Here is a 15,847-nt window from a genome sequence, read left to right as displayed (position 1 = left end):
CCTGCAAGCACAGCAGTCAGATTGTTTAAAATAAAACAAAAAGCACCCTCCCCTGTGGCAATCTAGAATAAAGTATCTGAGAAGAGTGGAAAAAGGCTGTAAGTGAACAAGAAAGCAGACAAGAGCCTCACCAGAGTCCGCAGCCAGCATTCTTCACAGTGCACATGCCAGCACTGAATAGAAGTCAGGGGCATTGTGTAGGAGTCCTGAGGAAAAGAAGCAAACATATTATTTCCATAGCAGTGATCTAGTGATTCTTCACTCCCAACCCCATCACAATGCCTTTCTTTGTGGGTAACACTGTCTAGTATTTTGTTAAAAAAGTTGGTTAAAAGAACCAACTTGTGTAATACATAAGTTGTATTTGTGTAATGTTTGTACAGAAGTGGCAGAAAGTCTCCTTCAATCCCTTTTCTTGGCTTCCCAGAACTCCTGTTGGAAGCCCATAATCCACTCAAGTGATGACCTAGCTCAGAAGAGTTATCACAAAAGCATCTGAAGTTGCTCTGGCCACCTGCCATTATTCTCATCAGAAAGGTCACCAGATCATATGAAAGCCAGTGACAGGGTAAGATCAACCCTTATCACAACTCAGCTCTGCAGGAACAGTGCAATCACATCCCAAGAATGGTGCTGCTATTTCAGCAGACATGCCTTCTCAAGGAGCTATCTTCTATCATTGCTAACAAACCTCTGGAAATCAGCAGCCAGCTGCTGTCCCTTCTATGGGACGAGTGACAAGGGCTGCACTCCCACACTCCCAAACTGTGAGCTGGCTGGGAGACAGAAGCCTGTGCATCAAGCTGAAGTTGCAGAGGGAGCTCTCCACCAAGCAGAATGTTCAGTCCTCAGCAGAACACAAACCCAACAGGAGATGTAGAGCCCTGCAGGCTTGGACCATCAGAGGGAGCTGCTGCCCTTCCTGAGGAAGGCCACAGCATCACCAGAGAGCACGCAGGACACTGGCAACTTTTATATGCTCAGGCAACATCCCTGTTCCCAAATCAGAAAAGGTGAGCTCTGACCACAGATTCTGCTCTCTCCTATGTACCTAAATTTGCACATCCAGGAAAAGGATGCTGGTATTTGGGAGTTTTCTACAGGAAGGCAGAAAGTCTTCTGAAGTTGGGCCTTTCTTGATCCTGATATAGAGTGACAGCTACAAATACCAGTGAAACAACGTAATTCATACAGAAATTTGAGTTATTAAGACCTTAATTTGGAAGGCTAATTGGTGATGAGTTCCCCCAGTCTGCCTGCAAAAGGAGAAAAGCTTCTCCTCTCCTCAGCAAAGATAGCAAGACATTTCTGATTCATTACCAGGAGTGGAGTGCTACTCACCATGCAAATGAGACATTTATAGCGGTCCCCACGGGAAAGCTGCCTTTCTAACTCACGGACACGAGCCTTTAACGCTTCAAATGTTGTCACTGCCGAGTCTTCTGTAATTCTGCAAAAGATGATGAAGAGTGACCATCACTGAGCACACAAGACTGTTAAAGAGTTTGGGGCAAAAAGGATCCCACAATAGGTACTGCACAGGAAATGGCATCGTATTTCAAACTAATACATCCAACTTGGGTTAAAAAAAACTCCTGAAAAGCCCGGTGTGAATTCTTTAAAGTGTCTTTCTAAACACTTCCAAACACATCACAAAAGAACACAACCAGTGCTGGAGTTGCTAGCTTCATACAGAGCAAGACACAGACTTTTAAAGAACAGATATTTTTGTTGGGGTTTTCTGTTTGTTTTCTGCCTTTTTTTTGTCTCTCTTAAGAGATTACTTAGGACCACATGCTTGAGACAAGTTCTGTATGTTGCTTTAAAGTTGCTGATATAACTTTTTGTGGGCAATAGGAGCTGTTCTTCCCCTTAGAGAGTGGAGGCCTTTGCTGGCCATCAGCCTTGTGAAATGCAAAATCAGCTCATTACACAGGATCAACACAATGGCTTATATTAATGAAAGCCCCAGCTTTTTGATTCTAATACTGAAAGAATGGAGAAACCAAAAGCACTGGACACGGTGCCAACAGGGTAGCTATAAAAGCAGCTTTACAATCTCAGCTTTCCCATTTCCTAGAGTCATTTTTGATGGGCAGCATTATCTCTTTTGTCACAGAGGCACTGTGTTGAGGCCAGGCAAGTGTATTTTCATGGTTGTGCAAGGCTGGTGAAAAGAGCAACTTGCCAACCTAAAAGCAAGGGCAGACAGCAATGCTTAGCAAATGAAATACAGGGAGCATTACAGACAAGGATGCATCACTCCAGCATGCTGCAAAATCTGATTTCTACACAGTGTAGCTATAGGGAGGGGGCCTCAGGTATTCCCCAGAAAAGATTTAAGAGAATTGGCAAAAAGGCTCTCACTTTCTTGAATAAAAACAAAGCCAACAATTTTCACGTGTGTCAGTGCATTTCTGGCATCTCCAAGCAGACTCCAGCTCAGAAGAACCTGAAGAGCATCTTGACACCACAAGCTGCATCATCAATCACAAGATAACCCACAGTGGCACCTATGTCTTCTACCTTTTTAGAGGATGATTCATCAACAGGTGGCTAAAGCACAGTCTAGTGGAATTACTACAACCAGTGAAGTGAGCTGCAATCTCAGCACTCGCTGCAGGCAGGCACTCACTCCTTTGTTCATCAGTCACTTGCTGCTAGCGTGCAGGGAGGGACTTGGGGTATCTCCCACAAGCTGATTCTGATGGCTTTTCCCAAGGCTTTGGTAATGGAACTAGTCAAAGAGATCTTGGGTGATTTTCCTAATTATGACACTTCAGAAGGAAGTGAAGCTGCTGGAATGTATATGGTTAACTACCAGTGCTACAAAGCTCCTTCAACTTCACTCCTGCCTTTGTGCTGATGAGACACGCTCTGCATGAGCTGAGATCTTCATCAGAAGGAGATTCATTGCAAGTGACAGCTGCCAGCAAATGGTAACAATTTTAAAACTGCAAAAAAGGTAAAGAAATACAAATGTCCCATGATAGCCTAGTGGGTGAGGACTGTCTGGGGACAGGGACACTGTGGATTCAAGTCTTGGAATACATAAATATTCTTTGGAGCAAGATGAAAGAGTTTCAGTAGGAGACAGTCCTCCCTGCTGTGAAAACACCCACTTGCTCCTGCTCGTTGGTATAAATTATTACCACATCCCAGCTTGAGTTCTCACCCTCAAGAAAGAGTTGCTAGCATTTTCAAAGAAAGTCTAGAAAGGTGTTAGTTTTGTCCAAGGAAGAAACAGATTTATTTATTTATAGCTTGAAGATTATTGTTGGCTGAGAAAATTGTTTCTCTTCCAGTCTGGCCCACCACTGAACTAATGCTGGCTGAATACTGAGGCTAAATTTGACTTCATGGAGTCCATTTCTCCTTCTGCATGCACAAGGGAACTGGAGGTGTAAAGGCAGTGAGTGTGACTCCTGCCCAAAGCAGGTGGCAAGTAGAACTTCAACCCTTGCTAAATTCTCCTTTTACCATCTGTGGAACTGGCTGCTCTCCTCAGATGGGTGCAGCAACTCAGAAAGGAAAAGTTGATTCTTTGAGCAGATACAAACAAATGTCCATTCATCCCCAGTCCCAACCCAGTAACAGTCAAAATTTGAAAAGGAAAAATTTGCCACTGTAACAACTAGAGAAGATAGAAAATGGTTTGTTTATAGAAACCTAAACAGCTGACCCCCATTGGCCAATTTCGGAAAGTCTCTGAGATAATCGCACCTGTCCAGTAATAAACGAATGAATCAGAAAAGGAGGCTGAATAGAGGTATAAGCAATAATGCTCAGAGGCTGCCTGATACAATGGCCAATCAATAGGAGGGCTGTAGATCAGGGTGCTAGTTAGCTGGAAAATTACCACACCGCTGCGTGCGTCACGCTGTAGGGATCCTGGACAATCAATGTGGGAGGTATTGATTTAGTTATTATCACTTCATACGCTCCAGACATTGTTAAATATACATTTATTAACAAGACTGGGGTGCATTGGTAAGAGAGGGAGCTTTAGCCACTGAGATACCTCCCAGCACTGATCAAAGCTTAGCTATGACAGAATTTAAACTCCATGTGCTTCCTGCCAAGCCAGCCCACAGGACAAATCCTGACGCACAGCACAGCGCTGAAGACACAGCTCCTACTTCACATGAGAGATAGGAGTTTTGGCTCTAAGTGAACATTTTGCACTTGAGATTTCAGGAAAACCTCTCGGAGCAGCAGCAACAAGGGATGTGGCAGCCAAGGGTCAACCCAAAGCGAGCGATAATTGCATGGTTACTTCGGAAAAGCTGGAGGAAATGAGGTCAAGGGAAATAGGGAGAACATTAGTAAATAAAGGAAACTGAAACTACCTCCAGGGATGGAATAAAGACGAGAGTCACTTCCCATGTGTCTGCCTCCCGTGGTGGCCAGCGCACTTGGGACACATGCCATTCCATTTAGTGTCATTTTACCGTCAACCTGCCGCTTGTATCCTAAAGATAAGCATCGCTTAGGAGCAACTCTTCCTGCAGCAGCAATCTTGGGAACTCCCTCAGGATTCCCTCTTGTGTGTGCACCTTGTTTGCGCCTGCCTGGACACAGCTGGGAGCAGCCTTGGGCAGAATTTTTACAGGGTAGCGCCAGGGTGGAGCGAGGGTCAGAAAGCCAAGTGCCATGGACAGGGGAAGGCTGTGTACAAGCTTCCCTGCCAAGTGAGGCAGAGGGAATTACGGGGAAGGAATTGGCTCTCTGCTTTGCCTTGACCTCATGCTGGATGCAAGAGGACTCTTAACAATTTTGCGCCTCAGCGCTCTGATTTGACGTGTTTGGATAACGTCATTTATCAGCCTCCAGGGAGACCTGCTGAGCACAGCTGCTGCCAAGAGCTATACCTTGAGCCTCAGCGCTCATGCTTCTCCAGCAGGTGTGAGGGGCCTCCCCAGTACCTGAACTGTCCTCTCTGGCTGAGGATGTATCAAGAGGGCACCTCCATCGTGGAGTAGAGACTGCTGTGACAACACCACACACAGCGAGCCTGAGTGAGAATGCTTATACAAGAGCAAAAACAGGAAGGGAGGGATCCTTGTGGGAGAAGCTGGGTCCTGTACTTCTCCCTGGACTTTGTGGTTAAGTTTTCCACACCTTGGCAGCCACAGCTGAGGATGCTGGGTATCAGGAAGTCTGGGCAGACTGCATGTGATAATTTTCAGTCTTTGCGCCCAATGCACATTTTTCCACTACTCACAGCATTTTCCCTTCAGCACTGAAAATAAGAACACTTTCTTTCTCTGAAAAAATCCTTGCTTTGTTCAGGTACAAGGCCAGAAGAAGTGCACAGAAACACAATGGCAGAGGAAAAAGGACCTATCTGTAGCTTTGAGCAGCAATCGCCTCCTGAGAAATCTCCCCCGGAAAATGGCCACCCCCCTCTTTGCTAAAAAACTTAAACCCAAACACTGGTTATTTGTTAAACATTAGCATGCATGTGATCTTTGTTTCTCCAAATTAAATCGAGCAATTCCTACCCGCTGTCCCAGTGGGCAATCACAAGCAATTCCGTTAATTAAATTATCTCTGATTCTGCAGCTCTGGAATCTCTCAATTGACTAAGTCTGTGCTTTATCATCAACAAAATACTGGACCAAAAAGGAAACAAAAAAATGCTGATGTCAGTGTGATTGGCCTTGGTTAACCCTTCCCAGCTGGTATTTAGGGCTGCTCAAGAAACTGCTGTACTGGAGCAAGCCCAAGAGTGAGAGCCTTGTACCACAAATACCAATAGCAGCTGTTCACTTTTGTTTCCTTTTCACTGTACATAAAAACACAAACACCACACTGTCCCTTGCATCCAGCGTCCTGCCTATTTGGGAGCCACAGAAAGATGCAAACTGTTAGCTGCTGAGCAAGCAGGAAAACACCTCAAAGAAGCCCCTGCAAATACCCCATCCACATCTTATCCAGATCGCATTTGATGTATCCTGCTGTTGAGGAGTCTCCATAAAACATTCCCCTTTGGTTTATTTCAACTGGATATAAATTTTCCTTTCTTCATAAATGGCTACACTGTACACAGCATTCCATAAATTTTTACAATTCCACTGTTTGTATGTACCTTGTAAAAAACACTTAGCACTGATTAAATGCACCACCAATAAAATTTCATGGGCTACTTTTGACACTTGATATTTTGACCTTCTCTCTTCCTCATACATTTATTTTTGCTCTCCTCTGCCTGTAAACACAGACTGTCAGAGAGGAAAATGTACAGTACCACTGACATACCTGAAAGTGATGTATTTATTTTTAAACAAAGCCTTTATCCTCCCTTGTCCAAAGTGGAGAACCCAGCAGAACATACATGCCACCTCCCTGCACCAAGGGCAGAGGTCATGTCACTAGCAGCTTACACATCATAAATATTAGAAACAGACTGGTCGATGCTTTGAAGGCAAAGTCAAGCTAAAGTAAAATTCCAGGAGCAGAGAAATTGCCCCAGGCCATATCCAACCTCAGCTGTAGATGACAATTATCATAACCACTGCTACACTGCAGGAGAGAAAGCCTGGTGCAGTCCTTGCTTTGTGGGGCACAAATCTTCAAGACTCGATAAAACGACCCCAACATCAGTGCACAATCATGCAATTGCCAGCCTTCTCTCATAGCCAATTTACATCTGGGTGAGAGGGCAACTCTTTCAGAGAAGAGACCCTGTTTTATTAGCCTGTAACATGCTGAGCACAGCTCTGTGACACCCAGGAGCACTGCAGAATGGCAGAGCACAGTGACACTGTCTCAGCTCTCACTCATACAATGTCTTACACACTACTCCCCCACTACCTGAGTTTCAAACACTAACTACAAACACACCTATATTTCTTGGGATAAGAACTGCTTTCATTTTCAATCTGATGAAATAATCTGCACCCACTTTCAATTTAGCAAGCATCAGCTGCAGCAAGTATGAGAGCTAAAGATACAGGGAGTTTATTTTGGCAGATGTGGGTGAGCGGCACTGAAGTCAGTGGGAGATTCAGACTGAAAGGACTTTTACACTGACTGGAGTGCAAGAACATAAAGCTGAAAAAGCCCCTTTGCTACTAACAAGCAAAACACTTAAACTGACATATAAGTTTTTAAAAAGAAAAGTGACAGGTGGCTTTAAAAGAAAACAGACACAGCTCAGGCATTTTCAGTATCTTAAGTCTCTGGAAGAAGCCCAGCATCAGGCACTGGTGGCAGATTGACTGTGAATCACCCCACAACATGTGGGCTACCAGACTGGCGCAATGTACTGAGATTTTATTTCACTAGATGAGCTGGTTATAGCAGAAGGGGCTTGCATGCCTTGATGTAGAAAACTGCCCAGCAAAGCTGTTTACAGAAAAGCCATGTCAAATCACACCAAGTGAAGTTTAGACCCTCTAAAGGGTCTGCAACACTGCCAATGCTAAAAGCAAATCTCCTGGCAAGACATCAACGTTTTAGGAGTTGGCTTCCCCTTTATTTAGCTAAAAATCTCATTTATTGGGTTTATTTGTTTTTAGACTAACCTCCTTTAAAAAGAGGCTGACTTATAATCCTGTAAAACGTTGTCACATGTATTGAGGAAATTGGCAAGGATGCTAATTTATTGTCCTCTAGGAAAAAAAAAAGCCCTCTTTCCTTGATTAATGTATGTTTTTGTATTGTAAGATATTAAAGAATGTTGCTTCACCTGTGATTATAGAGAATAGTTTACTCTGGCAAAGTGCCCTGGCTTCTGGTTGCCAAGTTATGAATAATGCAATGTTCCCCATTCTAATTTCTGTGTTCTAAGTTGTGAATTTGGAGCAGGGTGCATGCAAGGGCACACACACACGACTCCGAGGCGCTCTCAGTCACGGGCGCCTCTATTTTATACTTGCTTGCACAACTTGTTAATACTGGCATTTGCTTGCCAAATTCAGAGTTTGCTTCTCACTAATTTCATCTTGATGCAAACCAAAAATGTTGTCTCTTTTTTTCCCCACAGAGGAATTATTTCTCTTACACTTGCATGCACCGTCGCAATACCACTGAGGGGAGCTTACCACTGCAAGAAGGCGTTTTAAGCTGCATTTAGTAGGGACTTGGGTAAAGATTCCCTGAAGAATTTAATGACAGAAGAATTAATTTTGCTTTCACATCTCCCCCGCCTCCATAACACAGAACTCAACAATGTCTTTACAGAAGCAGGAAGTAAATTCAGGCGCTGGCGCTTTCTCTTCCCTTTTTTTGGCCCATGTTTTGCTGGGACACATGTGCCCAGCCCCAATCAAAACAGAGACAGATGGCACCGCTGATCATTCAGAATGGAAGGAGCCTCGGAGTCAGCATGTTTAGATGCATTTGTAGGGCTATGCAGTATCCACTGGCCACTGGGACTGATTTAAAAAGGCGGCGAGTGAAAGTCTGAGCTTGCGCCAAAATTTTAAATGTGCCATTTGAGCAATTATGGTTCGACATGAAATCTGGGAGAAAGAATGCATAGGTCATTCTGATTAGATTTAGAGACTATGTTCCCCGTTCCAAAGAGAAAATAAATGCAATCCCATTGCTTCACTGGAGCAGCTTTGGTGATAAAGAAAAAAGCCATGCTATGGAAAACTGGTTTGCTGCAGCAAGGTTCTGTAGAGGCAGCACAGGCTGAATCAGAAAATGATTCTCTAAACAATGTTCCTAAAGAGAAATAATGACTCATCTAATGTGTTAATATCTCTATTCACTTTTCAAACATATCCTTCTTCCTGGAGACCCCAACTGTATTTCTAACAGATCTGTGAAAGTGCATTGTGGTCTCTATCTTAATACAAGCCAGGGCCACAAAAGACAGGAGGTGGAAATGGAAAATGCAGCTCCTCTCCTTGCTGAGGCACGCGGGCTAAAGGTTCCAGCCTACGGACACTTGCCTCCATCCACAAGTAAACATGTTTGGATTATGACCAAGCTCCATGTATAGCTAGGCAGGTCTATTTTTCTACTGGAAGACTTATGGCAGATGTAACTTGTCATCTTACTGTGGCCTGGAGCTGGTCTGGGATTATTGGTAGCTTTGGCTGGACGATCAGGGCACAAAATTATAAAATAGCCATGAAATGAAAGAGGAATAGCAAATTCCTAGGGCTGAAAGTTGCTCAGGAGGTTGGACATGCAGCTGAGTCTTGCAGCCAGCCTCTGTGAGCAATTAAATAAATGTCTCCTACTCCCATGGCCCCCATCCAAATGCCTGAAATAAACAGGAAATATCTATGCTACTACAGCAGCACTTGGATTCATCTATAGCCTTTTAAGGGCTTTACTGTGGAGGTGATATGCTTTCCAGAACCTCCATTCATGACTGCTGATTGGAGGCACCCAAGGGCAGTGCGATAACACATCCTCCAGACAGCTTCCTACAACTGCTGCTGCCGCCCTAGAACTTTTACACTGCGGCTGTTTCCTTTACAGGGAAAGAAAGGAGCAGAATTAGCATCATTTAAGGTAATCGTGCCTTCAAAAAGAAACACGAGGCTATTAAAGGAGGCCAGGGCACATCAGTATCATATAACCAATTGTGGTCCCAGAGCTAGAAAAGGAAACCAGCAGAGCAGTGGAAGGACAGGTCATGAGCTGGCTATCTGAGGGAAAAGCAGGAATACTTATGCAAATGTGTAGGAAACAACAGCTTTTTGCAGCCAAATCATCAAAAATGAAGAAAAAAGATAATGGAGAAACAGGATGAAGTGCCTGTAGCAGTGGGGTGTAAGGTTAGGAAAAGCACTGACACTGAAGTGAGGACAGAAAATCAACATGGATATTAAACGACTTTAATTATATTACTTGCTATTACTTTGCTTCTGTAAAGGCAGTGCTGGGTTCTGTGTTACAGAGGCAAAGAAGATGTGAAAGCACAATGAATTCTTCTGTCATTGAATTCCTTGGGAAATCTTTACCAAGCTCCAACTAAATGTGACTTAACACTCCTTGTTGCAGCAGTAAGCACCCCTCAGTGATCCTGCAACTGTGCATGCAAGTGTAAGAGAAATAATTACCCACTCTACAGTTGTCCCAGACATGGTTTAATGAGAACTAACAAAACCGGTCCTTTTTAAAGTACTATTTTGTATTTATACTTACTAACTGTAGCCCAAGAAATGCATAAACTACCAAGAGCTGTAATTACAACCATCCTGTTGTCAATACAGCAGCTGGCACAGCACAAACACTTACTGAGTCCTGCCACAACAGTTAGTGAGTGCCAAGGAAAGCAGTAGCCCTGTCACCATCAGCAAACAGCCGGCTTGTGCAGCCAGGGCTGCCCTTCAGCAGATGCAGGGGAGAGACAGAAAACTAGCAGAGGATAGGGCACAACATGGTCCCTCTTCTGCTCTTCAAAACAACATTTTCATCCAAACAGGGAGTGCAGCCTACATAAAGATAATTGTTACTTTTCTCTTGAGAGCATCTGGGCGCCACACAAACATTTCCTAAAAAAAAAAATAGTATCACTCCCTGACTCTTAATTCTTGCAGCATAGCTAAGGGATGTGAAAAAAGAGTCACATCTTTAAAGTATTTTCAGAAGGAACATGGCAAGACCCACAATGCTCCATCAGAGACAATGTTAAACAAAACAGGCTAATTTTAGGGACGACTCCTCTGACAAGCTGCTCACACATCTAAGGGCAGAATTCATCTACTAGAAGGCAGTTGTTTGTGTTTTATAAGCTAAAGTTTCTCTTACCTATGGAATAACTCCAATATTTCACAGGGAATCATCATCCATCTAACTGAAGTACCCTCTAACAGACCATCAGCTTCATATCCCCTTTGAAATAGCACAGCTGAGCACTTGCTGGGCCACGATTTATTTTTTACCTTCTAAGACATCTTGGTAACTCTATAGCTCAATAGTGACAGTCGAATTTCACACTGCGATAGCCCCCCATCGATTTTTCATTCCCAGGAAGCAACTCTACAAATTAAAGTTAACAGCATTTCTGAAACTACGAAAAGAAAAAAGAAAAGAAGGGGCAGGCAAAGAGACATAAATTACAAGATGCCTAAACCACACCCCCAATGTAGGATTAAAATTCCATCCTGGGTTTTTCACCAGTTATGCAGGGATGCAGAACCTACTGCCCCTGAAGCCAGAAGACCCCTTGGGTTTGCAGATGCTTCAGCTTTAAAACATCACAGGTTCAACAGAAACAAGTCTCTTCCTATATGAAGATGTCAAAATCTATAGAAAACTGACTCAAGGCATGAAATTAGACCAAGTCTCTGGACAACACCACACTAAACAGAGATACCACCTGCCCCCAGGTCTGAGCTTGTACAGTCACAGGCTGCTTCACTGAGCTTTGTTAATCATTGGCCAGTGAAGAACCGGACACTGATACAAGTTCAGTTTGCACAGTGGTTATAATGTTTGAGACCATTATTGGCACGTGCAACTTCTCTCCAACAGTTAAAAGAGGGAGCAGAATAAAGAAACACAGCCAAGCACTCTGCTCTCCACTGTCACATCCCAGAGGAAGAAGTAATGCCAAAGCCTCACTTCATAAAGAAATGAAGCATCTTTCTCCATACCCTTTCAGCACTAACACCAGTATGCAGTACAAACGCAGTATTACATACTACTGGAATTACTCAAAAGGAGTAAAATCTAATAAAGATAAAAATCTGGACACAAGCAGCACAGCCCAGCAGCTTTCTCAGCCTTTGACAATCCCACACTTCAGTTCAATGTCCGGAATCCTCTCCCAAGTTCATGTGGGCTGTTCTGGTACTGAACTCACCAGCAGCATCATGCTCTTGGCTCAGCAGAGCACAAAGGGTTAGTTCATTTATGACTCAAGCTAATTTTTTAATTCTGTCTTTGCTATGAGATGTTCCTGTCTCCCATCAAAGCCTATAAATGGTGTGACACTGTGGAGAAGGGCTGGGTATCGCTTATCCTATGGTGTGAATTCTCAACAGCTTCTGTTTTCTCTGACATACCAGCTTCAGGTGCTATGAAAGGGCTCCTTCCCTTTCAGGCCTCTGCTAATCCTCTGGCTTCACACTCTGCTCCTGCCTGGATGGGTCTGCCTGGGAGCAGGGTCTCCCCAACACCCCAACAGACACTGCTACCTCCCTGACTGCTCCCACATGCCTGTCTCTGGGCACAAGGACCCCGATCTAAACTTTGCTTAATTTTAACTGATGCTCCTCCTTGAGCTGCTGTGCCAGAGCCCCTCCAGAGCCAACGTTTCCAAACAGCTGGACTGGAAAGTGGTGAGGTGGGAGGGAAGGGGAAGAAAGAAGAGACAGGAGAAATAAAACAAATACAATTGCTTTTTGTCTCTAAAACCCTCTTTTTAACCCAACAAGCGTCTCATCCAATGAAGCATGATAAGCATGAAGTGTTATATAAAGAAGATAATTATAAAGGGATTTAATGCTTGGCAGGGTTGTATTGCAAGGTTCAGAGCAGAGGTAGCACACTCACTTAAACAGCCTTGTGTCCGGGTTTGGTATTATGCGGGCAGCGTGGCTGGGGCCAAGCGGAATCAGAAACAAGATTTGTTTTTAAAAAAAAAAAAAAAGCACAGCCCCCTTCCCAGCGAGGATGGCAGTTTCAGTCCCACCTCCTTCCACTTCTGTCCCATCCCTGATTAATGATGTTGTCTGCCTGATTTATGACCCACCCCAACAGATTAGAGTTTCCCTCTTCAACCTCCCCCCCCTTTCACCCCTCCCAGAAGGCACAGCCACACTCCGTTGGAAATATTAGAGAATTATTAAATAAACATTCATACGTCATGTCTCTTCCCATACTGAGCTCATCGTAGTCAATGCTCAGCGGCCGGGCCCTGTTTGCTTTGGGGCTGACACCAAACAGCTGGAGTGATTCATGGAGAGGCTGGCTACAATGCTCTGTGCCATACATCATGCTCGCAGCGCTCCCTGCCCCGGCGGAGATAAACTGATCAACCACAACGGGCTGGAATGAATTTATGACAACACAAAATTGAGGAAAACAAATGGGAGGTGACCCAGTGGGCCACTAACCCAGACTCTCTCGCTGGCCTGCAATCTAGTCTTGTAGCAGAAAGCAAAATTGAACATTGGCACTCTGAATTAAGATGCTGGCTTTTAACCCCGGGGAACCTCTGTTTCAAAATGGCACCAGACCCTCACAAGGCAGGGAGAAAGACTTTTTTGTGGGGAAGGTGCTTTTTGCAGCTCTCTGTGAGCAGCACTTCTGCTGAGAGTCCAACGTTCAGTGGAGGCCATCAGGGAGGGTGCCTGGGCAATTAGGGACCAGCTGCTCTCTGAGCAAAGCTGCATCTCGAGCTGAGGTAAAGGAGCATTGCACCAGCTGAGCTCTGCCTTGGCAATGGCTGGGGTCTTCAGCAGACAAGCAGGGCTCAGATAGTGTGATGCTCCTTCATCTCTCTTCAAGAGCCTTCAGCACTCCAGTGTCTCTTCCAGACACCTCACATTGGCAAGATTAAAAAAGCCCAGCACTGAGACACCTCACAGTGTTAGGAAGGAGAGCTGGGACAGCACCATGTCTCCCACTACCCCTGGCTGCCACCTGAAATTCAACACTACACAAATGAGATCAACTTGTCCAAGTTACTGATGATCTGGCACAGCAGAAGGAGCAGAGCAAAAAAACACAGACTTACCCCAAACCCCATCTATAGCTGTTCTACATGCAAGAAACTCTCCCACAAAACCCCATGTTTAGATTAATTTAAACCTGCTCAAGTGAAGAAATTCAGCTGCGTGCCAAAAGGAGAACTGCTCAGTGTACTGTATTAATGGATTAAAAACCAAACAAAACTACACTAGTCTCTTTGCCCGGACTTATTTTTGGAAGAGGGGAGGAAGGAACGCCATTCTTATGAGAGAAGGATCAATAGGCAGATCACTGCTAACTCTATTAGCCCCTGCTCTAAACAGAGAGCACAGCTGACACAGGTGCTAAGCCATGTGCTTCTGGACAATTTTAAAAATGCTAATCAGATGCTACACAAGGTTTAACATGCCAATCAATAATGTTCAGATTTAAAGGCAAAACCTGAAGTTACAAACAATGGACTAAAGTGATGCTGCCAAAAACTTCCTGTAAGCACCACCCAAAACAAGAAAAATGAAACCAATTTAGCTCCAGATTAAGAAACAGGAACTAGAGATGAATCAATTTAGCCTGTTGGGCTAGGTCGCCATATATCATGGCTCAGCAGTGGAGTGGGAAGCAGCCAGACAGTGAGAAACCCTTCCCCCTCCTTTTCTGTAGGCTTCTAGCGCTGATCCCTGTTATCAATTAATTTAACAGAACCCCTCTACACAGACAAGCACACAGAGAATTCAGACTCCTTAAATGGCAGGACAGAAACTATTTATCACACATGAATCTCAAAGGAAAGGAGAGAGAGGGAAAAAAAAGGTAGCTAGGAATTCTCCACCTGAAACACTGTCTTGTTTTCTGAACCTTGGTGAAATAAACTACCTTAAACAAAAAGGTCCCTCTGCTACTTTCAAAAATTAACATTATTGGAAAGACTGAACAAGACATTTGAGGAATTTCTTGTAATTTCTTTTAGTCTTTACTGACTTTTAGCAGCACTGAAGCTTTAGCAGGCAAGGTTATTGCAGAGCAAGGTGTGTGTGAATAGACACACACACACGCTTGCTCTCCTCACGTCACAGCAGCGTTAGCGTGGGAGTTGTTTGGAAAGGATTGTGGGACCCTTCAAAAGGTGCAAGCTAAAGCCTCTTTGATCAGATTATTAAAGCTATGTCAATTTTATCACTTGAGCTCAAGTGTTCTGGAAAATGTCAAATCCTTTCAGCTCCTACAGTTTAAAGATTTTCAATAGGAGTGGATCTGGGAGGATGGAGGGCTGCTGCACTGACAGGCAGGAGGCCCAAAGGGAAGGCAAGCAGCAGCTGAGACAGAGGCTGACAGATTAGGGCAGAAGGGATGAGTCCTTGCCACCAAGACAGCATGCAATGGCTGGCTCACTCGAAGGACAAAGCTGGTTCTGCATTGACCTGCAGGCTCCCAGACTCAGTAGTCCCTGGCCAAAGTCTGCTAAGGAGAAGCCATCGAATGGCAGACAGCCAACATTTGGGACCAACTAACAAAAAGGGCTTGTAGAAAGGAAAGAGCTGAGACAGCAAAGCAGTGTTAAAGTTCCCTCTACAGCAGAGAGCTTCCCCAGTTAACTCTCATGGTGAACACATACTCTGCCAGGCTGCCTGAACTGTCAGAGACCCAAAAATGTGCCAGGGATGCAACCTCTTAGGTCAGGACCAGGGAAGAGAACGAACTACATGAAAATGACAACTTTCTGTAAAGTTAGCTTAATGCTACACCACTAGATTTTTCCCCATCCCAAACTATCAGTGGATGTCACCACAAATTGTAATATTTAAAACCCAGCATCACATTATTGCTTTCACTGCATTCAAGTTGTTTGGTCTCTCACTTGATCTTGGGGCAATGTTTTTTATCAGGCAATAATCAACTTAAAACACTAAGGCCCATCCCAGCTAATGCAGTCCACAGTAGCAGAGAACAGCCTGTAGTTTTAGGCTTGGACCATCAAATTTGTCCAAGCAGTAAGTCACCCCAGTAGCACGTGGAATAAGGTTTAGAATAGAGGCTGTTACTCAAATGGGCAGTGCAGATAAATCCATTTATTTTTATTTCAGACTGCAGCACATTCAGTGAGCAGAAAGGGACAGGAAAGGAGATGCCTAGCAGTCCCTCCCCAACTGTATATTAAAACACTGGGACTGAAACTTCTCAATCACTGAAAGGGTTGCAGGTAAAAAACTTCAAAACTGAGACATTATTTCTGTTAGGAACC

The 15,847-nt window shown here is 44.2% G+C and overlaps 1 protein-coding gene across 4 annotated transcripts in view; it reads right to left on the bottom strand.

Moving 5' to 3' along the window:
• The window catches only part of RNF220 (ring finger protein 220), a 209,003-nt gene that overhangs the window by 10,359 nt on the left and 182,797 nt on the right, over positions 1-15,847 (bottom strand). For all 4 annotated transcript variants that reach the window (XM_058030483.1, XM_058030484.1, XM_058030485.1 and 1 more), the window contains 2 exons: positions 1,342-1,450; positions 132-206 (listed from right to left, as the gene is read on the bottom strand). In XM_058030483.1, coding sequence (XP_057886466.1) covers positions 132-206; positions 1,342-1,450 — 184 coding nt within the window. The remainder of the gene's footprint in view (positions 1-131; positions 207-1,341; positions 1,451-15,847) is intronic.

Source organism: Melospiza georgiana, chromosome 9, assembly GCF_028018845.1.
Source record: "Melospiza georgiana isolate bMelGeo1 chromosome 9, bMelGeo1.pri, whole genome shotgun sequence".
Classification (NCBI taxonomy): Eukaryota; Metazoa; Chordata; class Aves; order Passeriformes; family Passerellidae; genus Melospiza; species Melospiza georgiana.
This window is presented reverse-complemented; position numbering and strand designations above follow the sequence as displayed.